The sequence below is a fragment of the Oncorhynchus mykiss genome, chromosome 9, assembly GCF_013265735.2.
Source record: "Oncorhynchus mykiss isolate Arlee chromosome 9, USDA_OmykA_1.1, whole genome shotgun sequence".
In the NCBI taxonomy this organism is placed as follows: domain Eukaryota; kingdom Metazoa; phylum Chordata; class Actinopteri; order Salmoniformes; family Salmonidae; genus Oncorhynchus; species Oncorhynchus mykiss.
In genome coordinates, this window is record NC_048573.1 from 6,689,650 (window position 1) to 6,715,454 (window position 25,805).

Sequence of the window (25,805 nt, forward strand, 5' to 3'; positions counted from 1 at the left end):
ATAACCAGATCATCAACAACAACAACAACAACGGTATAACCAGATCATCAACAACAACGGTATAACCAGATCATCAACAACAACAACAACAACGGTATAACCAGATCATCAACAACAACAGTATAACCAGATCATCAACAACAACAACAACAACGGTATAACCAGATCATCAACAACAACAACAACGGTATAACCAGATCAACAACAACAATAACAACAACAACAACGGTATAACCAGATCAACAACAACAACAACGGTACAACCAGATCAACAACGGTACAACCAGAACAACAACAACAGTATAACCAAATCAACAACAACGGTACAACCAGATCAACAACAACAACGGTATAACCAGATCAACAACAACAACAACGGTACAACCAGATCAACAACGGTACAACCAGATCAACAACAACAACAACGGTACAACCAGGGGCCTGTTGCACAAAACTAGGATAAGGGATTAAGCCAGGATATCTTGGTGATCCTGGCTCAATTGATCCGTAATCCGGTTGCACTAAAGATGGATAGGGGGCAGGAGGATATGTTATGGTATAAATTACCATGGAGATTTATTCTGTGGAGCTAGCCTGCTCCAGACCAGGCTAAATTCCAGGATCTATTTAATCTCATCCCTAATGTCAGTCAGCAGTCACCACAAATGGAAACCAATAGTTATTTCACTGCTCACTATACATTGTTATCACATATAACTAGACCCACTGTTATTTAAACGTTTGTGATCATTAATTTCAATGATTTTGGATAAAAAATGATTTTTAGATGATGTTGCTATCATTAGATAATTTACAGTTTCCCATAGACTATAAGGCTATATATAAAATGCTAGAATATTAGGGCCACAGAGGGGAAAAAAACACAAGTCATAATATTGTAACCAGTTGTTTTAAAGGAGGACAGTTGTTAAAATGACAGATGTGGGGCATTTCGTGAAATTGTACTTCAGTATGGTTTCATAAACAAAGACATGCTGATGTGCCAGAATATTAAGTATCACATTGTCATAAGTATCAAAACTGTAAAAACAATATGTAGCTTTTCTGCAGAAAGAACCAGCCTCATAAATGTATGACTTTATCCTTTTTCTTCAGTGTGGCCCTAGTACTCTGTCATATAAACAAATACACATTCCATATGAATATAAAAACACAATGTGTAACATTATGTTCCTTTATTGAATAAGGACAAAACAAAGCAGGTAAACCATCAGCTCCTTTCAAAACTGAAGTCACAGTGACTCTACAAGATGGAAAGCACAGAATCTAAGCATATTATACAAAATGATACATATACAGACATTTGAATGTGTATAACACACCCTGCATGTCTGCACACTAAAATAAATGCAGGACAAATCCATACACATCAACTGAACAGACAAATGAATGGATGCAGTAGCCTCCCTGCAGCCTTGTATTACACACAGTATACCGCACAAACATCATAAGAGGCCAAATTCGTCAAAAAACGAACCCAAAAAAACCCAAATTCCTCTGCCACCGCAGGACATATTTAACCAAAATTGAAAGCACACATACTAACTAAAATAATTCAACACATATTGGTCCCTCAGCAGCCGACCACTGTCGTCATCAGGGAAGATTGCCTGATTGTCCCAGTCCATGGCTGGTGGCACTCTGGGGGCCCTCTCCTTCCTCAGGCAGGCCACATTGTGGAGGACAGCACAAGCCACAGTAATATCACATGCCCTAACAGGGCTGACCCTTAATTTGTGAAGGCAGTGAAAGCGTGCCTTCAGGAGGCCAAAGGTCATTTCAACTCTGGCCCTGGTCCTGGCATGGGCATGGTTGTAGGCCTGCTGTGCTTCCTGGGGGTCTGTGAAAGGTGTCAGGAGAAAAGGCTGGCAGCCATACCCCCTGTCTCCCAGCAACACACCAGAGAATTCACCTGTCAACACAAAATCTCATCATTACTACCTCATAAACACAGTGATATTCTTGACATAGCCATGATGGTTATAAATAGGGGTTGTGTGGCTTACCTTGTGATAGGCACTGATAGATTTCAGAGGCCCGAAAGATTCTGGAGTCATGGACTGAGCCAGGCCATTTTGCCACAACATTGCTGATCACACAGTCAGCATTGCAGACCATCTGAAATCATAAGATGAGGAATATTACACCAATCAATGCACATCACTGGCAATGCAGAGTGTTCGTCAATGGACAATATCAAAAAGTTATGTTCACCTGAACATTAATGCTGTGAAAGGATTTCCTATTCACAAAATCGGCATCATGGGCACCTGAGGGGGCTTTTATCCTTATGTGTGTGCAGTCCACTGCACCAATGACATTGGGGAAACCTGTCACACAAAGTAATGAGTATCCTACTATGTGTTAACAGTTGTCCTGTAATTTGTAGATCCTCTTACCTGCAATCCTATAGAACTCCTCTTTGATGTCACAGAGTCTTCTGTGGCCAGGGAAGGAGATGAAGACATCTGCTAATGCTTTGATAGCCAGACACACACTCCTTATTGTGCGGCAAATTGTGGCCTTGTTCAGCTGTTCTGCATCCCCCACTGAGTACAGGAAGGCTCCACTAGCAAAAAAGCGCAAGGCCACACAAACCATTTGCTCCACACTCAGTGCATGGCTCCGTGCAGTGCGGTGCTTAATCCTGGGACCCAGTAGTCTGCATAGATACCTGATGCCATCTGCAGAAAACCTGTATCTTTCATATAGATGGTCATCAGGGAAGGCCAGTGGGTCCAACCGGTCCCTGAAGACCCTTTCTCACCTGAAGGCTCTCCTCAGCACAAGTGCTTCTTCATCCACCACATCTCGCACGAATGGGCATGCCATTGTCAGAGCAGAAAGGAACACACAATTTTGGGCCTTCATATAGGCTAGTGGCCACACCTGGTGCTGGGGGGGGTGGGCAAAAGAGGGCGATGCCTTATAACGATGACTTGGTTGTACTGATTGCTGGGAAAATAAAAAAAACCTTAGAAAGATGCCACCGTCCTGTGTGCTCACAATAAGAGCTCATATGTCATGGCTCACTTGACTTTACGAGAATATACCTAATTTTTATTTTGAGCTGTGTCATCTTCTTGGAGCTGGGGGAGGAAAGAAAAATAATGATTAATACATTTGTGTTACAGTTAGCATACAGTGTACATTGAAGGCATATCTCACCTCCCTCTCAAGTTTTTTTATTTCAAGGTCCAGTTTCCTAATTGTCCTCTTTTTTATTTCGAACTCCAGTGCAAGATTTTCCATCTTTTTCTTCTTGTACTGAATGTCTATGTCTGCCAGTTCTATTTGGCACCGGAGGTGGTTGCCATACAACTTTCTGATAGCTTGTGAGCTCTGTGAACACAATACAATTAGCGCAGCTGGAATTTGGCAGGATGTGGTGTCCTTTTATTAATACGCACTATGTTGCCAGGCTGGTTTTCCCACTGTATAGCATCTGGGTCCTGTAAAAGAAATTAGATTTTTTGATTTTGATGAGGACTCCTCACCATTGTAGAGTAAATAGTACTTTCACAGTCTTAACATGATACCTCATGCCTTCTGGAATCCAGAGAGATGGTCTCCTCCTCATCATCGTCTCCATCATGTGCTGTTGCTGCTGCACTGGGGCCTTCACCCTATCACATTTAATCGGATTCATATTGAAGCTAGTAGACAAGACATGCCAGGCCTACAGTATGCCTTTGATGGAGTACTCACTGGATCAGCATCGTCTGGTGCTTGTGCTGGTGGCTCTAACAGGAACACAGTGCTGCCAGACACTGCAAGGCAATAGGTAAACCAAAGTCAGACAGTCCAAATTGATTCAATATGAATGTGGTTGTATCCCATGTAGAGATGGAAGGACATACCTTGACTGAAGCGGGTGGCATCTTGGGAGGAACCTATGCTCGTCTCTTTCCCCCCAGGGATCCCCTCTAAGACGGGCCTGCCTTTATTTAGCTCCAAGGCCATGTCCTCTGCTGGGGTAAGGTCAGCCTTTGGTGACCCACCACCCGTGCCTTGTCTGTGGGTATTCTTTTTCACTGCTAAAACAGTACAGACAATGTGTGAGCAGGCACCTTCTGGGTACAATATATGCTTGTGCTTTGTTAAATATTAGTCAGGGACCATACCATTCTGCAGAATGTTCTTGTATTTGATTTTGACCTGCTGCCATGTCCGTTTATGTTTAATCTACACACACACACACACACACACACACACACACACACACACACTTAATGGAGTCACACTGCAAAAAATTACTTGGTATTTTTGTCTTGTTTTCAGTAAAAATATCAAAAATTTTATCATAGCTTTATACAGTGTGATGGAGTTACTTTACACAATTTCACTCATATCTGCAGTGCATTTCAATAAAAAAAATTAACCGTTTCATAATTACAGTACAACTGCATTTTTGGAGATGTGAATTAAATATTTGAATTGTAATTGTGATGTTTCAGCGGAGCGGTGAGTGTGTAATTGTGCACTACTTACGCATTCAGGCGGTCTGCAATACTTTGCCACGCTTTTTCTCTTTGCTTTATCACTGTGGCGGTGTTGCCTTTCTTCTTAATTATATCTTTTACCTCCTCGTATGCCTCCATGAGGATTTGTGCTTCCGACGGGGAAAAGTACGCGGCTCTAGTTGCCATGGTAAATCAGTTAATCTGTGATCTGTGGCGGGGTCTATTTGAGTGAGCCGTGAGCGCGCACCTATCCAGGATTGGTTTCACCTGGCTTAATGAATCCGTGTCTGCTCATCCTGGCTTGGTCTTTGTGCAACCAATTAAGCCTGGACGCACATGTTTTGGCTTCATTGAGCTCAGCTGAGTCATTTATCCCGGATGTCTTAATTCTACTTTTGTGCAACAGGCCCCAGATCAACAACGGTATAACCAGAACAACAACAACAGTATAACCAAATCAACAACAACGGTATAACCAGATCAACAACAACAACGGTACAACCAGATCAACAACGGTATAACCAGAACAACAACAACAACAACAAAAACAACAGTATAACCAGAACAACAACAACAACAACACAACCAGATCATCAACAACAACAACGGTATAACCAGATCAACAACAACAACGGTATAACCAGATCAACAACAACAACGGTATAACCAGATCAACAACAACAACAGTATAACCAGATCAACAACAACAACAACGGTATAACCAGATCATCAACAACAACAACAACAACACAACCAGATCATCAACAACAACAACGGTATAACCAGATCAACAACAACAACAACAACGGTATAACCAAATCAACAACATTTCAAAAAGGACAGCAGGACACCTTTAATCCTTAAAAGTAGAAGACAGCTTGCGATTGCATCAGACCAGGAAGTGATCCCATCAGAATAACTGACTAGGTACATTGTGAGTAATACAGTTGTTATGATAGCTGATATGTGGTCAGAGTTCTGGTACAAATGTCATCATCTAGGTGGTGGACGAGGCCAGTTTCCTCCTTACTATGCAAGTGCTTTGAGGGATGGAAAAGCTCTCCGATGAATCCAATCAATTTTTATTAGAAATGATCAGAAAACAGCATGTTAGAAATCAAATCAAATCTTATTGGTCACATGGTTAGCAGATGTTATTGGTCACATGTTTAGCAGATGTTATTGGTCACATGGTTAGCAGATGTTATTGGTTACATGGTTAGCAGATGTTATTGGTCACATGATTAGCAGATGTTATTGGTCACATGGTTAGCAGATGTTATTGGTCACATGGTTAGCAGATGTTATTGGTCACATGGTTAGCAGATGTTATTGGTCACATGGTTAGCAGATGTTATTGGTCACATGGTTAGCAGATGTTATTGGTCACATACACATGGTTAGCAGATGTTATTGCAGGTGTAGTGAAATGTTTGTATTTCTAGCTCCAACAGTGCGGTAATATCTAACAAATCACAACAATACACACACATCTAAAGTCAAAAGAATGGAATTAAGAAATATATAAATATTAGGATGAGAATTCTCTCACAGAATAACTTCAGGTCATGAAAGGTGTCCTACAGAATAACTTCAGGTCATGAAAGGTGTCCTACAGAATAACTTCAGGTCATGAAAGGTGTCCTACAGAATAACTTCAGGTCATGAAAGGTGTCCTATAGAATAACTTCAGGTCATGAAAGGTGTCCTACAGAATAACTTCAGGTCATGAAAGGTGTCCTACAGAATAACTTCAGGTCATGAAAGGTGTCCTATAGAATAACTTCAGGTCATGAAAGGTGTCCTATAGAATAACTTCAGGTCATGAAAGGTGTCCTACAGAATAACTTCAGGTCATGAAAGGTGTCCTATAGAATAACTTCAGGTCATGAAAGGTGTCCTATAGAATAACTTCAGGTCATGAAAGGTGTCCTACAGAATAACTTCAGGTCATGAAAGGTGTCCTACAGAATAACTTCAGGTCATGAAAGGTGTCCTACAGAATAACTTCAGGTCATGAAAGGTGTCCTACAGAATAACTTCAGGTCATGAAAGGTGTCCTACAGAATAACGTCAGGTCCTGAAAGGTGTCCTACAGAATAACTTCAGGTCATGAAAGGTGTCCTTCAGAATAACTTCAGGTCATGAAAGGTGTCCTACAGAATAACTTCAGGTCCTGAAAGGTGTCCTACAGAATAACTTCAGGTCATGAAAGGTGTCCTACAGAATAACGTCAGGTCATGAAAGGTGTCCTATAGAATAACTTCAGGTCATGAAAGGTGTCCTACAGAATAACTTCAGGTCCTGAAAGGTGTCCTACAGAATAACGTCAGGTCCTGAAAGGTGTCCTACAGAATAACTTCAGGTCATGAAAGGTGTCCTACAGAATAACTTCAGGTCATGAAAGGTGTCCTACAGAATAACTTCAGGTCATGAAAGGTGTCCTACAGAATAACTTCAGGTCATGAAAGGTGTCCTACAGAATAACTTCAGGTCATGAAAGGTGTCCTACAGAATAACTTCAGGTCATGAAAGGTGTGCTCTAACAGTGGGTTTAAATTGGTAGAACCATCTTACCTAGCACAGATGTCCTTGAGGTTTTTCAGTTGAGCCGGCTGGCATTCCTGGGCCGTCTCCTCTAGTTTCCGAGACAGCTGGAGCACATAGATGGAGGGCTGAGAGAGTGTGACCACTCGTAGGTGTGCGTGTGTGTACCTCTTGTAGGTGTGTGTGTGTGTACCTCTTGTAGGTGTGTGTGTGTGTGTACCTCTTGTAGGTGTGTGTGTGTGTGTACCTCTTGTAGGTGTGTGTGTGTGTACCTCTTGTAGGTGTGTGTGTGTGTGTGTGTACCTCTTGTAGGTGTGTGTGTGTGTGTACCTCTTGTAGGTGTGTGTGTGTGTGTACCTCTTGTAGGTGTGTGTGTGTACCTCTTGTAGGTGTGTGTGTGTGTGTGTACCTCTTGTAGGTGTGTGTGTGTGTGTGTACCTCTTGTAGGTGTGTGTGTGTGTGTGTGTGTACCTCTTGTAGGTGTGTGTGTGTGTGTGTGTACCTCTTGTAGGTGTGTGTGTGTGTGTGTACCTCTTGTAGGTGTGTGTGTGTGTGTACCTCTTGTAGGTGTGTGTGTGTGTGTACCTCTTGTAGGTGTGTGTGTGTGTGTACCTCTTGTAGGTGTGTGTGTGTGTGTACCTCTTGTAGGTGTGTGTGTGTGTACCTCTTGTAGGTGTGTGTGTGTACCTCTTGTAGGTGTGTGTGTGTGTACCTCTTGTAGGTGTGTGCGTGTGTGTACCTCTTGTAGGTGTGTGTGTACCTCTTGTAGGTGTGTGTGTGTACCTCTTGTAGGTGTGTGTAACTCTTGTAGGTGTGTGTGTGTGTACCTCTTGTAGGTGTGTGTGTCTCTTCTTTCTCTCCAGTGAGTGTTGTTCTTGTCGTAGTTTGAGAAGCTCCTCCATCTGCCACTCCCTGAGCTGCACTGTCTGTTTCTGTAGCTCCGCCTCCAACGCTGTCAGCTGCCTCTGCACCGGCTCTGCTGACTCCCTGACACACACACACACACACACACACTGTATTCTCCACCATGTCTCTGTCTTTTATCACTAGGAACCAACTCCCAGGTCTCTAGATACTTGCTGTAGTTCTGAATAGACAGGGCTGTACTCACTAGGAACCAACTCCCAGGTCTCTAGATACTTGCTGTAGTTCTGAATAGACAGGGCTGTACTCACTAGGAACCAACTCCCAGGTCTCTAGATACTTGCTGTACTTCTGAATAGACAGGGCTGTACTCACTAGGAACCAACTCCCAGGTCTCTAGATACTTGCTGTAGTTCTGAATAGACAGGGCTGTACTCACTAGGAACCAACTCCCAGGTCTCTAGATACTTGCTGTACTTCTGAATAGACAGGGCTGTACTCACTAGGAACCAACTCCCAGGTCTCTAGATACTTGCTGTAGTTCTGAATAGACAGGGCTGTACTCACTAGGAACCAACTCCCAGGTCTCTAGATACTTGCTGTACTTCTGAATAGACAGGGCTGTACTCACTAGGAACCAACTCCCAGGTCTCTAGATACTTGCTGTAGTTCTGAATAGACAGGGCTGTACTCACTAGGAACCAACTCCCAGGTCTCTAGATACTTGCTGTAGTTCTGAATAGACAGGGCTGTACTCACTAGGAACCAACTCCCAGGTCTCTAGATACTTGCTGTACTTCTGAATAGACAGGGCTGTACTCACTAGGAACCAACTCCCAGGTCTCTAGATACCAGCTGTAGTTCTGAATAGACAGGGCTGTACTCACTAGGAACCAACTCCCAGGTCTCTAGATACCTGCTGTAGTTCTGAATAGACAGGGCTGTACTCACTAGGAACCAAACGGAACCAAACGGTCGGGGACCGACCTAAAATTTAAACTCTCTGCAAAATGTTTTCTATTTGGAATAAATGTTTTTGTTTGTTTGTTTTTACAAAACGATTTGCTACAATGTCTAGCCAATGAATACAGCCCTGAGTTAATGGATAGTTTGGAATGTCTCCCCCTCCTCTTCATCACCCATCCTGCCCCTCTTCATCCCTCCATCCTGCCCCTCTTCATCCCTCCATCCTGCCCCTCTTCATCCCCCATCCTGCCCCTCTTCATCCCCCATCCTACCCCTCTTCATCCCCCATCCTGCCCCTCTTCATCCCTCCATCCTGCCCCTCTTCATCCCCCATCCTGCCCCTCTTCATCCCCATCCTGCCCCTCTTCATCCCCCATCCTGCCCCTCTTCATCCCTCCATCTTACTTCTTCTTCATGCTGGATTTCAGGTGTTTCTCCATCTGACTGCGTTGTTTCTGTGTGTCAGAGTGGAGCTGGCTAAAGCGACTCTTCTGTTCCTTACTCAGGGACCATACCTGTTAACACACACACACACACACACACACACACACACACACACACACACACACACAGACACGTGTAAATGTTCGATAATCACAAGCCGTATTGTTTACCGATTAGTAAATATATTATTGTTGTTCGTTGGTAAGATCTCTGCCAGTTACTATTTCCAATGAGAGACAGAGGTGAGAGTGACTCAGTCTAACCTTCTTCAGGTGTTTCTTACGGAGCTCTTGGAGTTCTTTACACTGTTTGTTAAACAGCTTCAGATATGACCTCTGCTGTTTCAGCTCTTCAATAGACTGAGCCTGGAGATCTGAGAGAGGGGGAGAGACATAGGGGAAGAGGGAGAGAAATGGGGGAAGGGGGAGAGAAAGGGGGGAAGGGGGAGAGAAAGGGGGGAAGGGGGAGAGAAAGGGGGGAAGGGGGAGAGAAAGGGGGAAGGGGGAGAGAGAGAGGGGATGGGGGAGAGAGAGAGGAAGAGAGAAAGAGAAACAGTGGAATTATCTGATCGATTTGGCCTCCCACCACATGATGGCGATAGTGAGTTCTGTGATGTAATGTAACGTAGATGAGTGGAACGGGGTGAACTTACTTGTCAGGACTATGGCAATAAGATCCTCTTTCTGGCCTGAAACATGGAGACAGGGACATGACATGACTGGTATGTTCATCACACAGCACGGTAACTGGTATGTATATCACACAGCACGGTAACTGGTATGTATGTCACACAGCACGGTAACTGGTATGTATATCACACAGAACGGTAACTGGTATGTATATCACACAGCACGGTAACTGGTATGTATATCACACAGCACGGTAACTAGTATGTATATCACAGGACGGTAACTAGTATGTATATCACACAGCACGGTAACTAGTATGTATATCACACAGCACGGTAACTAGTATGTATATCACACAGCACGGTAACTGGTATGTATATCACACAGCACGGTAACATGACTGGTATGTATATCACACAGCACGGTAACTAGTATGTATATCACACAGCACGGTAACTGGTATGTATATCACACAGCACGGTAACTGGTATGTATATCACACAGCACGGTAATTGGTATGTATATCACACAGCACGGTAACTAGTATGTATTTCACACAGCACGGTAACTGGTATGTATATCACACAGCACGGTAACTAGTATGTATATCACACAGCACGGTAACTAGTATGTATATCACACAGCACGGTAACTGGTATGTTCATCACACAGCACGGTAACATGACTGGTATGTTCATCACACAGCACGGTAACTGGTATGTATATCACACAGCACGGTAACATGACTGGTATGTATGTCACACAGCACGGTAACTGGTATGTATATCACACAGCACGGTAACTAGTATGTATATCACACAGCACAGTAACTGGTATGTATATCACACAGCACGGTAACTGGTATGTATATCACACAGCACGGTAACTAGTATGTATATCACACAGCACGGTAACATGACTGGTATGTATATCACACAGCACGGTAACTAGTATGTATATCACACAGCACGGTAACTGGTATGTATACCACACAGCACGGTAACTAGTATGTATATCACACAGCACGGTAACTAGTATGTATATCACACAGCACGGTAACATGACTGGTATGTATATCACACAGCACGGTAACTAGTATGTATATCACACAGCACGGTAACTGGTATGTATATCACACAGCACGGTAACTAGTATGTATATCACACAGCACGGTAACTGGTATGTATATCACACAGCACGGTAACTAGTATGTATATCACACAGCACGGTAACTAGTATGTATATCACACAGCACGGTAACTAGTATGTATATCACACAGCACGGTAACTAGTATGTATATCACACAGCACGGTAACTAGTATGTATATCACAGCACGGTAACTAGTATGTATATCACACAGCACGGTAACTAGTATGTATATCACACAGCACGGTAACTGGTATGTATATCACACAGCACGGTAACTAGTATGTATATCACAGGACGGTAACTAGTATGTATATCACACAGCACGGTAACTAGTATGTATATCACACAGCACGGTAACTAGTATGTATATCACACAGCACGGTAACTAGTATGTATATCACACAGCACGGTAACTAGTATGTATATCACAGGACGGTAACTAGTATGTATATCACACAGCACGGTAACTAGTATGTATATCACACAGCACGGTAACTAGTATGTATATCACACAGCACGGTAACTAGTATGTATATCACACAGCACGGTAACTAGTATGTATATCACACAGCACGGTAACTGGTATGTATATCACAGCACGGTAACTGGTATGTATATCACAGCACGGTAACTAGTATGTATATCACACAGCACGGTAACTAGTATGTACATCACACAGCACGGTAACTAGTATGTATATCACAGCACGGTAACTAGTATGTATATCACACAGCACGGTAACTAGTATGTATATCACACAGCACGGTAACTGGTATGTATATCACACAGCACGGTAACTAGTATGTATATCACAGGACGGTAACTAGTATGTATATCACACAGCACGGTAACTAGTATGTATATCACACAGCACGGTAACTAGTATGTATATCACAGCACGGTAACTAGTATGTATATCACACAGCACGGTAACTAGTATGTATATCACACAGCACGGTAACTGGTATGTATATCACACAGCACGGTAACTAGTATGTATATCACACAGCACGGTAACTAGTATGTATATCACACAGCACGGTAACTAGTATGTATATCACACAGCACGGTAACTAGTATGTATATCACAGGACGGTAACTAGTATGTATATCACACAGCACGGTAACTAGTATGTATATCACACAGCACGGTAACTAGTATGTATATCACACAGCACGGTAACTGGTATGTATATCACACAGCACGGTAACTAGTATGTATATCACACAACACGGTAACTAGTATGTATATCACACAGCACGGTAACTAGTATGTATATCACACAGCACGGTAACTAGTATGTATATCACAGGACGGTAACTAGTATGTATATCACACAGCACGGTAACTAGTATGTATATCACACAGCACGGTAACTAGTATGTATATCACACAGCACGGTAACTAGTATGTATATCACACAGCACGGTAACTAGTATGTATATCACACAGCACGGTAACTAGTATGTATATCACAGCACGGTAACTAGTATGTATATCACACAGCACGGTAACTAGTATGTATATCACACAGCACGGTAACTAGTATGTATATCACAGCACGGTAACTAGTATGTATATCACAGGACGGTAACTAGTATGTATATCACACAGCACGGTAACTAGTATGTATATCACACAGCACGGTAAGGGGAAATAATTGTGAGGGGAAATAATGTCTGAAGAGACAGCATTGAATTGAAGTGGCTGGTGGGCGGAGACCTAAGTGGACGGAGACCTAGGTGGGCGGAGACCTAGGTGGGCGGAGACCTAGCAAAACGTGCTCATCGTAATTGCTGGAATGGAATCAATGGAACGGTATCCGTCTGATGGGGTTGATACCTATCCGTCCTCGTAACGCCTCCTCCCACCAGCCTCCTCTGTAACAACGTAGCCCTACCTGGACCAGGTGAGCTGGTGAGGTCAACGATGTCATCGACGGGGGCGGGATGGAGGGGGGAGGGGATCTTCACAAGAGGGGCGTCACCTTCCAAATTCGGCCCTCCCTCCTTTGGCTGCTCAAAAACACTCTACACACACACACACACACACACACACACACACGGTTAACCAGGACAACATAACCTAAGCATTATAATGGATGGTGGTCTAGCCTTATTCCTAGACCGCTTACTTGATAAGGAAACCAAACATTTTTGGAAATCTGGGTGACCTCTTTAACTTGTAACTTAGGTAGTGGGGGCTGGTGTTCATAGTTCATAGTAATGGTTGTGAATGGACAGATTTCATCAGTCTCCTCCTCTTACTGCTGGCCTTCACGAAAGCAGCTAGCTGTCTCTCTCTGCCTGTCAGTGTGTGATGCGTCTGTGTCCTCACCTCACTGTTGTCCTCCATCAGAGACGCCAGCTGTCTGTCTCTCTGGACCAGGAGACTGTAATGTTTCATGGGGTTGGTCAATGCTTCTGCATACTCTGTAACACACGTTTCATGAGGTTGGTCAATGCTTCTGCATACTCTGTAACACACGTTTCATGAGGTTGGTCAATGCTTCTGCATACTCTGTAACACACAAGGAGCAATGTGCCTGGTACACACACACACACATTTGTAGTTGCATTTAAGTGCAGGAAATGATGTCATCAAAGTAATTTCCTTAGTAGGTGACGTCAGAGTTCAGCTAACGTGAACGAGTTCTCCCAGTAAAAATGTAGCATTTTCCATAACTGGGGCGTATTCATTACATTTTCCAACGGAAACCGCTAACGGATCACCGTGTCATTACCAAACGGAATGACAACGGAGAGGGACCAACCTGAACTTTTCAAATAGAAACTCTCTCCGTCCCAAAACGTTTTGTAACAGAAAATATTTTTTTGCAACCAAATCGTCGTAATGAATACATCCTTGGTGTTAATCCCAGGGGATTATGGGTAGTGTGCTCCCGGGGGATTATGGGTAGTGTGGTCCCAGGAGGTTATGGGTAGTGTGGTCCCAGGGAATTATGGGTAGTGTGGTCCCAGGGGATTATGGGTTGTGTGGTCCCGGAGGATTATGGGTAGTGTGATCCCAGAGGATTATGGGTAGTGTGATCCCAGAGGATTATGGGTAGTGTGGTCCCGGGAGGTTATGTGTAGTGTGGTCTCGGGAGGTTATAGATAGTGTAGTCCCGGGAGGTTATGGCTAGTGTGGTCCCGGGAGGTTATGTGTAGTGTGGTCTCGGGAGGTTATAGATAGTGTAGTCCCGGGAGGTTATGGGTAGTGGGGTCCCAGGAGGTTATGGGTAGTTGGGTCTCAGGAGGTTATGGATAGTGCGGTCTCAGGAGGTTATGGATAGTGCGGTCTCAGGAGGTTATGGATAGTGCGGTCTCAGGAGGTTATGGATAGTGGGGTCTCAGGAGGTTATGGATAGTGCGGTCTCAGGAGGTTATGGATAGTGCGGTCTCAGGAGGTTATGGATAGTGCGGTCTCAGGAGGTTATGGATAGTGCGGTCTCAGGAGGTTATGGATAGTGCGGTCTCAGGAGGTTATGGATAGTGCGGTCTCAGGAGGTTATGGATAGTGCGGTCTCAGGAGGTTATGGGTAGTGGGGTCCCAGGAGGTTATGGATAGTGCGGTCTCAGGAGGTTATGGATAGTGCGGTCTCAGGAGGTTATGGATAGTGCGGTCTCAGGAGGTTATGGATAGTGCGGTCTCAGGAGGTTATGGATAGTGCGGTCTCAGGAGGTTATGGATAGTGCGGTCTCAGGAGGTTATGGATAGTGCGGTCTCAGGAGGTTATGGATAGTGCGGTCTCAGGAGGTTATGGATAGTGCGGTCTCAGGAGGTTATGGATAGTGCGGTCTCAGGAGGTTATGGATAGTGCGGTCTCAGGAGGTTATGGATAGTGCGGTCTCAGGAGGTTATGGATAGTGGGGTCTCAGGAGGTTATGGATAGTGGGGTCTCAGGAGGTTATGGATAGTGCGGTCTCAGGAGGTTATGGATAGTGCGGTCTCAGGAGGTTATGGATAGTGCGGTCTCAGGAGGTTATGGATAGTGCGGTCTCAGGAGGTTATGGATAGTGCGGTCTCAGGAGGTTATGGGTAGTGGGATCTCAGGAGGTTATGGATAGTGGGGTCCCAGGAGGTTATGGATAGTGCGGTCTCAGGAGGTTATGGATAGTGCGGTCTCAGGAGGTTATGGATAGTGCGGTCTCAGGAGGTTATGGGTAGTGGGGTCCCAGGAGGTTATGGATAGTGCGGTCTCGGGAGGTTATGGATAGTGCGGTCTCGGGAGGTTATGGATAGTGCGGTCTCGGGAGGTTATGGATAGTGCGGTCTCGGGAGGTTATGGATAGTGCGGTCTCGGGAGGTTATGGATAGTGCGGTCTCGGGAGTTTATGGATAGTGCGGTCTCGGGAGGTTATGGATAGTGCGGTCTCGGGAGGTTATGGATAGTGCGGTCTCGGGAGGTTATGGGTAGTGCGGTCTCGGGAGGTTATGGGTAGTGCGGTCTCGGGAGGTTATGGATAGTGCGGTCTCGGGAGGTTATGGATAGTGCGGTCTCGGGAGGTTATGGATAGTGCGGTCTCGGGAGGTTATGGGTAGTGCGGTCTCAGGAGGTTATGGATAGTGCGGTCTCAGGAGGTTATGGATAGTGCGGTCTCAGGAGGTTATGGATAGTGCGGTCTCAGGAGGTTATGGATAGTGGGGTCTCAGGAGGTTATGGATAGTGCGGTCTCAGGAGGTTATGGATAGTGCGGTCTCAGGAGGTTATGGATAGTGCGGTCTCAGGAGGTTATGGATAGTGCGGTCTCAGGAGGTTATGGATAGTGCGGTCTCAGGAGGTTATGGATAGTGCGGTCTCAGGAGGTTATGGATAGTGCGGTCTCAGGAGGTTATGGGTAGTGGGGTCCCAGGAGGTTATGGATAGTGCGGTCCCAGGAGGTTATGGATAGTGCGGTCTCAGGAGGTTATGGATAGTGCGGTCTCAGGAGGTTATGGATAGTGCGGTCTCAGGAGGTTATGGATAGTGCGGTCTCAGGAGGTTATGGATAGTGCGGTCTCAGGAGGTTATGGATAGTGCGGTCTCAGGAGGTTATGGATAGTGCGGTCTCAGGAGGTTATGGATAGTGCGGTCTCAGGAGGTTATGGATAGTGCGGTCTCAGGAGGTTATGGATAGTGCGGTCTCAGGAGGTTATGGATAGTGCGGTCTCAGGAGGTTATGGATAGTGCGGTCTCAGGAGGTTATGGATAGTGGGGTCTCAGGAGGTTATGGATAGTGGGGTCTCAGGAGGTTATGGATAGTGCGGTCTCAGGAGGTTATGGATAGTGCGGTCTCAGGAGGTTATGGATAGTGCGGTCTCAGGAGGTTATGGATAGTGGGGTCTCAGGAGGTTATGGATAGTGCGGTCTCAGGAGGTTATGGATAGTGCGGTCTCAGGAGGTTATGGATAGTGCGGTCTCAGGAGGTTATGGATAGTGCGGTCTCAGGAGGTTATGGATAGTGCGGTCTCAGGAGGTTATGGATAGTGCGGTCTCAGGAGGTTATGGGTAGTGGGGTCCCAGGAGGTTATGGATAGTGCGGTCTCAGGAGGTTATGGATAGTGCGGTCTCAGGAGGTTATGGATAGTGCGGTCTCAGGAGGTTATGGATAGTGCGGTCTCAGGAGGTTATGGATAGTGCGGTCTCAGGAGGTTATGGATAGTGCGGTCTCAGGAGGTTATGGATAGTGCGGTCTCAGGAGGTTATGGATAGTGCGGTCTCAGGAGGTTATGGATAGTGCGGTCTCAGGAGGTTATGGATAGTGCGGTCTCAGGAGGTTATGGATAGTGCGGTCTCAGGAGGTTATGGATAGTGCGGTCTCAGGAGGTTATGGATAGTGCGGTCTCAGGAGGTTATGGATAGTGCGGTCTCAGGAGGTTATGGATAGTGGGGTCTCAGGAGGTTATGGATAGTGCGGTCTCAGGAGGTTATGGATAGTGCGGTCTCAGGAGGTTATGGATAGTGCGGTCTCAGGAGGTTATGGATAGTGCGGTCTCAGGAGGTTATGGATAGTGCGGTCTCAGGAGGTTATGGGTAGTGGGGTCTCAGGAGGTTATGGATAGTGGGGTCCCAGGAGGTTATGGATAGTGCGGTCTCAGGAGGTTATGGATAGTGCGGTCTCAGGAGGTTATGGATAGTGCGGTCTCAGGAGGTTATGGGTAGTGGGGTCCCAGGAGGTTATGGATAGTGCGGTCTCGGGAGGTTATGGATAGTGCGGTCTCGGGAGGTTATGGATAGTGCGGTCTCGGGAGGTTATGGATAGTGCGGTCTCGGGAGGTTATGGATAGTGCGGTCTCGGGAGGTTATGGATAGTGCGGTCTCGGGAGGTTATGGATAGTGCGGTCTCGGGAGGTTATGGATAGTGCGGTCTCGGGAGGTTATGGGTAGTGCGGTCTCGGGAGGTTATGGATAGTGCGGTCTCGGGAGGTTATGGATAGTGCGGTCTCGGGAGGTTATGGATAGTGCGGTCTCGGGAGGTTATGGGTAGTGCGGTCTCGGGAGGTTATGGGTAGTGCGGTCTCGGGAGGTTATGGATAGTGCGGTCTCAGGAGGTTATGGATAGTGCGGTCTCAGGAGGTTATGGATAGTGCGGTCTCAGGAGGTTATGGATAGTGGGGTCTCAGGAGGTTATGGATAGTGCGGTCTCAGGAGGTTATGGATAGTGCGGTCTCAGGAGGTTATGGATAGTGCGGTCTCAGGAGGTTATGGATAGTGCGGTCTCAGGAGGTTATGGATAGTGCGGTCTCAGGAGGTTATGGATAGTGCGGTCTCAGGAGGTTATGGGTAGTGGGGTCCCAGGAGGTTATGGATAGTGCGGTCCCAGGAGGTTATGGATAGTGCGGTCTCAGGAGGTTATGGATAGTGCGGTCTCAGGAGGTTATGGATAGTGCGGTCTCAGGAGGTTATGGATAGTGCGGTCTCAGGAGGTTATGGATAGTGCGGTCTCAGGAGGTTATGGATAGTGCGGTCTCAGGAGGTTATGGATAGTGCGGTCTCAGGAGGTTATGGATAGTGCGGTCTCAGGAGGTTATGGATAGTGCGGTCTCAGGAGGTTATGGATAGTGCGGTCTCAGGAGGTTATGGATAGTGCGGTCTCAGGAGGTTATGGATAGTGCGGTCTCAGGAGGTTATGGATAGTGCGGTCTCAGGAGGTTATGGATAGTGCGGTCTCAGGAGGTTATGGATAGTGCGGTCTCAGGAGGTTATGGATAGTGGGGTCTCAGGAGGTTATGGATAGTGGGGTCTCAGGAGGTTATGGATAGTGCGGTCTCAGGAGGTTATGGATAGTGCGGTCTCAGGAGGTTATGGATAGTGCGGTCTCAGGAGGTTATGGGTAGTGGGGTCTCAGGAGGTTATGGATAGTGGGGTCCCAGGAGGTTATGGATAGTGCGGTCTCAGGAGGTTATGGATAGTGCGGTCTCAGGAGGTTATGGATAGTGCGGTCTCAGGAGGTTATGGGTAGTGGGGTCCCAGGAGGTTATGGATAGTGCGGTCTCAGGAGGTTATGGATAGTGCGGTCTCAGGAGGTTATGGATAGTGCGGTCTCAGGAGGTTATGGATAGTGCGGTCTCAGGAGGTTATGGATAGTGCGGTCTCAGGAGGTTATGGATAGTGCGGTCTCAGGAGGTTATGGATAGTGCGGTCTCAGGAGGTTATGGATAGTGCGGTCTCAGGAGGTTATGGATAGTGCGGTCTCAGGAGGTTATGGATAGTGCGGTCTCGGGAGGTTATGGATAGTGCGGTCTCGGGAGGTTATGGATAGTGCGGTCTCGGGAGGTTATGGGTAGTGCGGTCTCGGGAGGTTATGGATAGTGCGGTCTCAGGAGGTTATGGATAGTGCGGTCTCAGGAGGTTATGGATAGTGCGGTCTCGGGAGGTTATGGGTAGTGCGGTCTCAGGCGGTTATGGGTAGTGGGGTCCCAGGAGGTTATGGGTAGTGTGGTCCCAGGGAATTATGGGTAGTGTGGTCCCAGGGGATTATGGGTAGTGTGGTCCCAGGAGGTTATGGGTAGTGTGGTCCCGGGAGGTTATGGGTAGTGTGGTCCCAGGGAATTATGGGTAGTGTGGTCCCAGGGGATTATGGGTTGTGTGGTCCCGGAGGATTATGGGTAGTGTGATCCCAGAGGATTATGGGTAGTGTGGTCCCGGGAGGTTATGTGTAGTGTGGTCTCGGGAGGTTATAGATAGTGTAGTCCCGGGAGGTTATGGGTAGTGTGGTCCCGGGAGGTTATGTGTAGTGTGGTCTCGGGAGGTTATAGATAGTGTAGTCCCGGGAGGTTATGGGTAGTGGGGTCCCAGGAGGTTATGGGTAGTGCGGTCTCAGGAGGTTATGGATAGTGCGGTCTCAGGAGGTTATGGATAGTGCGGTCTCAGGAGGTTATGGATAGTGCGGTCTCAGGAGGTTATGGGTAGTGGGGTCCCAGGAGGTTATGGATAGTGCGGTCTCAGGAGGTTATGGATAGTGCGGTCTCGGGAGGTTATGGATAGTGCGGTCTCGGGAGGTTATGGATAGTGCGGTCTCGGGAGGTTATGGATAGTGCGGTCTCGGGAGGTTATGGATAGTGCGGTCTCGGGAGTTTATGGATAGTGCGGTCTCGGGAGGTTATGGATAGTGCGGTCTCGGGAGGTTATGGATAGTGCGGTCTCGGGAGGTTATGGGTAGTGCGGTCTCGGGAGGTTATGGGTAGTGCGGTCTCGGGAGGTTATGGATAGTGCGGTCTCGGGAGGTTATGGATAGTGCGGTCTCGGGAGGTTATGGATAGTGCGGTCTCGGGAGGTTATGGGTAGTGCGGTCTCAGGAGGTTATGGATAGTGCGGTCTCAGGAGGTTATGGATAGTGCGGTCTCAGGAGGTTATGGATAGTGCGGTCTCAGGAGGTTATGGATAGTGGGGTCTCAGGAGGTTATGGATAGTGCGGTCTCAGGAGGTTATGGATAGTGCGGTCTCAGGAGGTTATGGATAGTGCGGTCTCAGGAGGTTATGGATAGTGCGGTCTCAGGAGGTTATGGATAGTGCGGTCTCAGGAGGTTATGGATAGTGCGGTCTCAGGAGGTTATGGATAGTGCGGTCTCAGGAGGTTATGGGTAGTGGGGTCCCAGGAGGTTATGGATAGTGCGGTCCCAGGAGGTTATGGATAGTGCGGTCTCAGGAGGTTATGGATAGTGCGGTCTCAGGAGGTTATGGATAGTGCGGTCTCAGGAGGTTATGGATAGTGCGGTCTCAGGAGGTTATGGATAGTGCGGTCTCAGGAGGTTATGGATAGTGCGGTCTCAGGAGGTTATGGATAGTGCGGTCTCAGGAGGTTATGGATAGTGCGGTCTCAGGAGGTTATGGATAGTGCGGTCTCAGGAGGTTATGGATAGTGCGGTCTCAGGAGGTTATGGATAGTGCGGTCTCAGGAGGTTATGGATAGTGCGGTCTCAGGAGGTTATGGATAGTGGGGTCTCAGGAGGTTATGGATAGTGGGGTCTCAGGAGGTTATGGATAGTGCGGTCTCAGGAGGTTATGGATAGTGCGGTCTCAGGAGGTTATGGATAGTGCGGTCTCAGGAGGTTATGGATAGTGCGGTCTCAGGAGGTTATGGATAGTGGGGTCTCAGGAGGTTATGGATAGTGCGGTCTCAGGAGGTTATGGATAGTGCGGTCTCAGGAGGTTATGGATAGTGCGGTCTCAGGAGGTTATGGATAGTGCGGTCTCAGGAGGTTATGGATAGTGCGGTCTCAGGAGGTTATGGATAGTGCGGTCTCAGGAGGTTATGGGTAGTGGGGTCCCAGGAGGTTATGGATAGTGCGGTCTCAGGAGGTTATGGATAGTGCGGTCTCAGGAGGTTATGGATAGTGCGGTCTCAGGAGGTTATGGATAGTGCGGTCTCAGGAGGTTATGGATAGTGCGGTCTCAGGAGGTTATGGATAGTGCGGTCTCAGGAGGTTATGGATAGTGCGGTCTCAGGAGGTTATGGATAGTGCGGTCTCAGGAGGTTATGGATAGTGCGGTCTCAGGAGGTTATGGATAGTGCGGTCTCAGGAGGTTATGGATAGTGCGGTCTCAGGAGGTTATGGATAGTGCGGTCTCAGGAGGTTATGGATAGTGCGGTCTCAGGAGGTTATGGATAGTGCGGTCTCAGGAGGTTATGGATAGTGCGGTCTCAGGAGGTTATGGATAGTGGGGTCTCAGGAGGTTATGGATAGTGCGGTCTCAGGAGGTTATGGATAGTGCGGTCTCAGGAGGTTATGGATAGTGCGGTCTCAGGAGGTTATGGATAGTGCGGTCTCAGGAGGTTATGGATAGTGCGGTCTCAGGAGGTTATGGGTAGTGGGGTCTCAGGAGGTTATGGATAGTGGGGTCCCAGGAGGTTATGGATAGTGCGGTCTCAGGAGGTTATGGATAGTGCGGTCTCAGGAGGTTATGGATAGTGCGGTCTCAGGAGGTTATGGGTAGTGGGGTCCCAGGAGGTTATGGATAGTGCGGTCTCGGGAGGTTATGGATAGTGCGGTCTCGGGAGGTTATGGATAGTGCGGTCTCGGGAGGTTATGGATAGTGCGGTCTCGGGAGGTTATGGATAGTGCGGTCTCGGGAGGTTATGGATAGTGCGGTCTCGGGAGGTTATGGATAGTGCGGTCTCGGGAGGTTATGGATAGTGCGGTCTCGGGAGGTTATGGGTAGTGCGGTCTCGGGAGGTTATGGATAGTGCGGTCTCGGGAGGTTATGGATAGTGCGGTCTCGGGAGGTTATGGATAGTGCGGTCTCGGGAGGTTATGGGTAGTGCGGTCTCGGGAGGTTATGGGTAGTGCGGTCTCAGGAGGTTATGGATAGTGCGGTCTCAGGAGGTTATGGATAGTGCGGTCTCAGGAGGTTATGGATAGTGCGGTCTCAGGAGGTTATGGATAGTGGGGTCTCAGGAGGTTATGGATAGTGCGGTCTCAGGAGGTTATGGATAGTGCGGTCTCAGGAGGTTATGGATAGTGCGGTCTCAGGAGGTTATGGATAGTGCGGTCTCAGGAGGTTATGGATAGTGCGGTCTCAGGAGGTTATGGATAGTGCGGTCTCAGGAGGTTATGGGTAGTGGGGTCCCAGGAGGTTATGGATAGTGCGGTCCCAGGAGGTTATGGATAGTGCGGTCTCAGGAGGTTATGGATAGTGCGGTCTCAGGAGGTTATGGATAGTGCGGTCTCAGGAGGTTATGGATAGTGCGGTCTCAGGAGGTTATGGATAGTGCGGTCTCAGGAGGTTATGGATAGTGCGGTCTCAGGAGGTTATGGATAGTGCGGTCTCAGGAGGTTATGGATAGTGCGGTCTCAGGAGGTTATGGATAGTGCGGTCTCAGGAGGTTATGGATAGTGCGGTCTCAGGAGGTTATGGATAGTGCGGTCTCAGGAGGTTATGGATAGTGCGGTCTCAGGAGGTTATGGATAGTGCGGTCTCAGGAGGTTATGGATAGTGCGGTCTCAGGAGGTTATGGATAGTGGGGTCTCAGGAGGTTATGGATAGTGGGGTCTCAGGAGGTTATGGATAGTGCGGTCTCAGGAGGTTATGGATAGTGCGGTCTCAGGAGGTTATGGATAGTGCGGTCTCAGGAGGTTATGGGTAGTGGGGTCTCAGGAGGTTATGGATAGTGGGGTCCCAGGAGGTTATGGATAGTGCGGTCTCAGGAGGTTATGGATAGTGCGGTCTCAGGAGGTTATGGATAGTGCGGTCTCAGGAGGTTATGGGTAGTGGGGTCCCAGGAGGTTATGGATAGTGCGGTCTCAGGAGGTTATGGATAGTGCGGTCTCAGGAGGTTATGGATAGTGCGGTCTCAGGAGGTTATGGATAGTGCGGTCTCAGGAGGTTATGGATAGTGCGGTCTCAGGAGGTTATGGATAGTGGGGTCTCAGGAGGTTATGGATAGTGGGGTCTCAGGAGGTTATGGATAGTGCGGTCTCAGGAGGTTATGGATAGTGCGGTCTCAGGAGGTTATGGATAGTGCGGTCTCAGGAGGTTATGGGTAGTGGGGTCTCAGGAGGTTATGGATAGTGGGGTCCCAGGAGGTTATGGATAGTGCGGTCTCAGGAGGTTATGGATAGTGCGGTCTCAGGAGGTTATGGATAGTGCGGTCTCAGGAGGTTATGGGTAGTGGGGTCCCAGGAGGTTATGGATAGTGCGGTCTCAGGAGGTTATGGATAGTGCGGTCTCAGGAGGTTATGGATAGTGCGGTCTCAGGAGGTTATGGATAGTGCGGTCTCAGGAGGTTATGGATAGTGCGGTCTCAGGAGGTTATGGATAGTGCGGTCTCAGGAGGTTATGGATAGTGCGGTCTCAGGAGGTTATGGATAGTGCGGTCTCAGGAGGTTATGGATAGTGCGGTCTCAGGAGGTTATGGATAGTGCGGTCTCGGGAGGTTATGGATAGTGCGGTCTCGGGAGGTTATGGATAGTGCGGTCTCGGGAGGTTATGGGTAGTGCGGTCTCGGGAGGTTATGGATAGTGCGGTCTCAGGAGGTTATGGATAGTGCGGTCTCAGGAGGTTATGGATAGTGCGGTCTCGGGAGGTTATGGGTAGTGCGGTCTCAGGCGGTTATGGGTAGTGGGGTCCCAGGAGGTTATGGGTAGTGTGGTCCCAGGGAATTATGGGTAGTGTGGTCCCAGGGGATTATGGGTAGTGTGGTCCCAGGAGGTTATGGGTAGTGTGGTCCCGGGAGGTTATGGGTAGTGTGGTCCCAGGGAATTATGGGTAGTGTGGTCCCAGGGGATTATGGGTTGTGTGGTCCCGGAGGATTATGGGTAGTGTGATCCCAGAGGATTATGGGTAGTGTGGTCCCGGGAGGTTATGTGTAGTGTGGTCTCGGGAGGTTATAGATAGTGTAGTCCCGGGAGGTTATGGGTAGTGTGGTCCCGGGAGGTTATGTGTAGTGTGGTCTCGGGAGGTTATAGATAGTGTAGTCCCGGGAGGTTATGGGTAGTGGGGTCCCAGGAGGTTATGGGTAGTGCGGTCTCAGGAGGTTATGGATAGTGCGGTCTCAGGAGGTTATGGATAGTGCGGTCTCAGGAGGTTATGGATAGTGCGGTCTCAGGAGGTTATGGATAGTGCGGTCTCAGGAGGTTATGGATAGTGCGGTCTCAGGAGGTTATGGATAGTGCGGTCTCAGGAGGTTATGGATAGTGCGGTCTCAGGAGGTTATGGATAGTGCGATCTCAGGAGGTTATGGATAGTGTGGTCTCAGGAGGTTATGGATAGTGCGGTCTCAGGAGGTTATGGATAGTGCGGTCTCAGGAGGTTATGGGTAGTGGGGTCCCAGGAGGTTATGGATAGTGCGGTCTCAGGAGGTTATGGATAGTGCGGTCTCAGGAGGTTATGGATAGTGCGGTCTCAGGAGGTTATGGATAGTGCGGTCTCAGGAGGTTATGGATAGTGCGGTCTCAGGAGGTTATGGATAGTGCGGTCTCAGGAGGTTATGGATAGTGCGGTCTCAGGAGGTTATGGATAGTGCGGTCTCAGGAGGTTATGGATAGTGCGGTCTCAGGAGGTTATGGATAGTGCGGTCTCAGGAGGTTATGGATAGTGCGGTCTCAGGAGGTTATGGATAGTGCGGTCTCAGGAGGTTATGGATAGTGCGGTCTCAGGAGGTTATGGATAGTGCGGTCTCAGGAGGTTATGGATAGTGCGGTCTCAGGAGGTTATGGATAGTGCGGTCTCAGGAGGTTATGGATAGTGCGGTCTCAGGAGGTTATGGATAGTGCGGTCTCAGGAGGTTATGGATAGTGCGGTCTCAGGAGGTTATGGATAGTGCGGTCTCAGGAGGTTATGGATAGTGGGGTCTCAGGAGGTTATGGATAGTGGGGTCTCAGGAGGTTATGGATAGTGCGGTCTCAGGAGGTTATGGATAGTGCGGTCTCAGGAGGTTATGGATAATGCGGTCTCAGGAGGTTATGGATAGTGCGGTCTCAGGAGGTTATGGATAGTGGGGTCTCAGGAGGTTATGGATAGTGGGGTCCCAGGAGGTTATGGATAGTGGGGTCCCAGGAGGTTATGGATAGTGCGGTCTCAGGAGGTTATGGATAGTGCGGTCTCAGGAGGTTATGGATAGTGCGGTCTCAGGAGGTTATGGATAGTGCGGTCTCAGGAGGTTATGGATAGTGCGGTCTCAGGAGGTTATGGATAGTGCGGTCTCAGGAGGTTATGGATAGTGCGGTCTCAGGAGGTTATGGATAGTGCGGTCTCAGGAGGTTATGGATAGTGCGGTCTCAGGAGGTTATGGATAGTGCGGTCTCAGGAGGTTATGGATAGTGCGGTCTCAGGAGGTTATGGATAGTGCGGTCTCAGGAGGTTATGGATAGTGCTGTCTCAGGAGGTTATGGATAGTGGGGTCTCAGGAGGTTATGGATAGTGCGGTCTCAGGAGGTTATGGATAGTGCGGTCTCAGGAGGTTATGGATAGTGCGGTCTCAGGAGGTTATGGATAGTGCGGTCTCAGGAGGTTATGGATAGTGCGGTCTCAGGAGGTTATGGGTAGTGGGGTCTCAGGAGGTTATGGATAGTGGGGTCCCAGGAGGTTATGGATAGTGCGGTCTCAGGAGGTTATGGATAGTGCGGTCTCAGGAGGTTATGGATAGTGCGGTCTCAGGAGGTTATGGGTAGTGGGGTCCCAGGAGGTTATGGATAGTGCGGTCTCAGGAGGTTATGGATAGTGCGGTCTCAGGAGGTTATGGATAGTGCGGTCTCAGGAGGTTATGGATAGTGCGGTCTCAGGAGGTTATGGATA

General features: G+C 47.9%; 1 protein-coding gene across 1 annotated transcript in view; it reads right to left on the reverse strand.

Moving 5' to 3' along the window:
* LOC110510780 (1-phosphatidylinositol 4,5-bisphosphate phosphodiesterase beta-3) overlaps nucleotides 1-25,805 on the reverse strand; it is a 150,251-nt gene that overhangs the window by 4,996 nt on the left and 119,450 nt on the right. Inside the window, 7 exon segments of the mRNA XM_036987197.1 lie at nucleotides 7,062-7,138; nucleotides 7,859-8,018; nucleotides 9,267-9,376; nucleotides 9,569-9,678; nucleotides 9,958-9,993; nucleotides 12,987-13,116; nucleotides 13,424-13,518. Coding sequence (XP_036843092.1) covers nucleotides 7,062-7,138; nucleotides 7,859-8,018; nucleotides 9,267-9,376; nucleotides 9,569-9,678; nucleotides 9,958-9,993; nucleotides 12,987-13,116; nucleotides 13,424-13,518 — 718 coding nt within the window.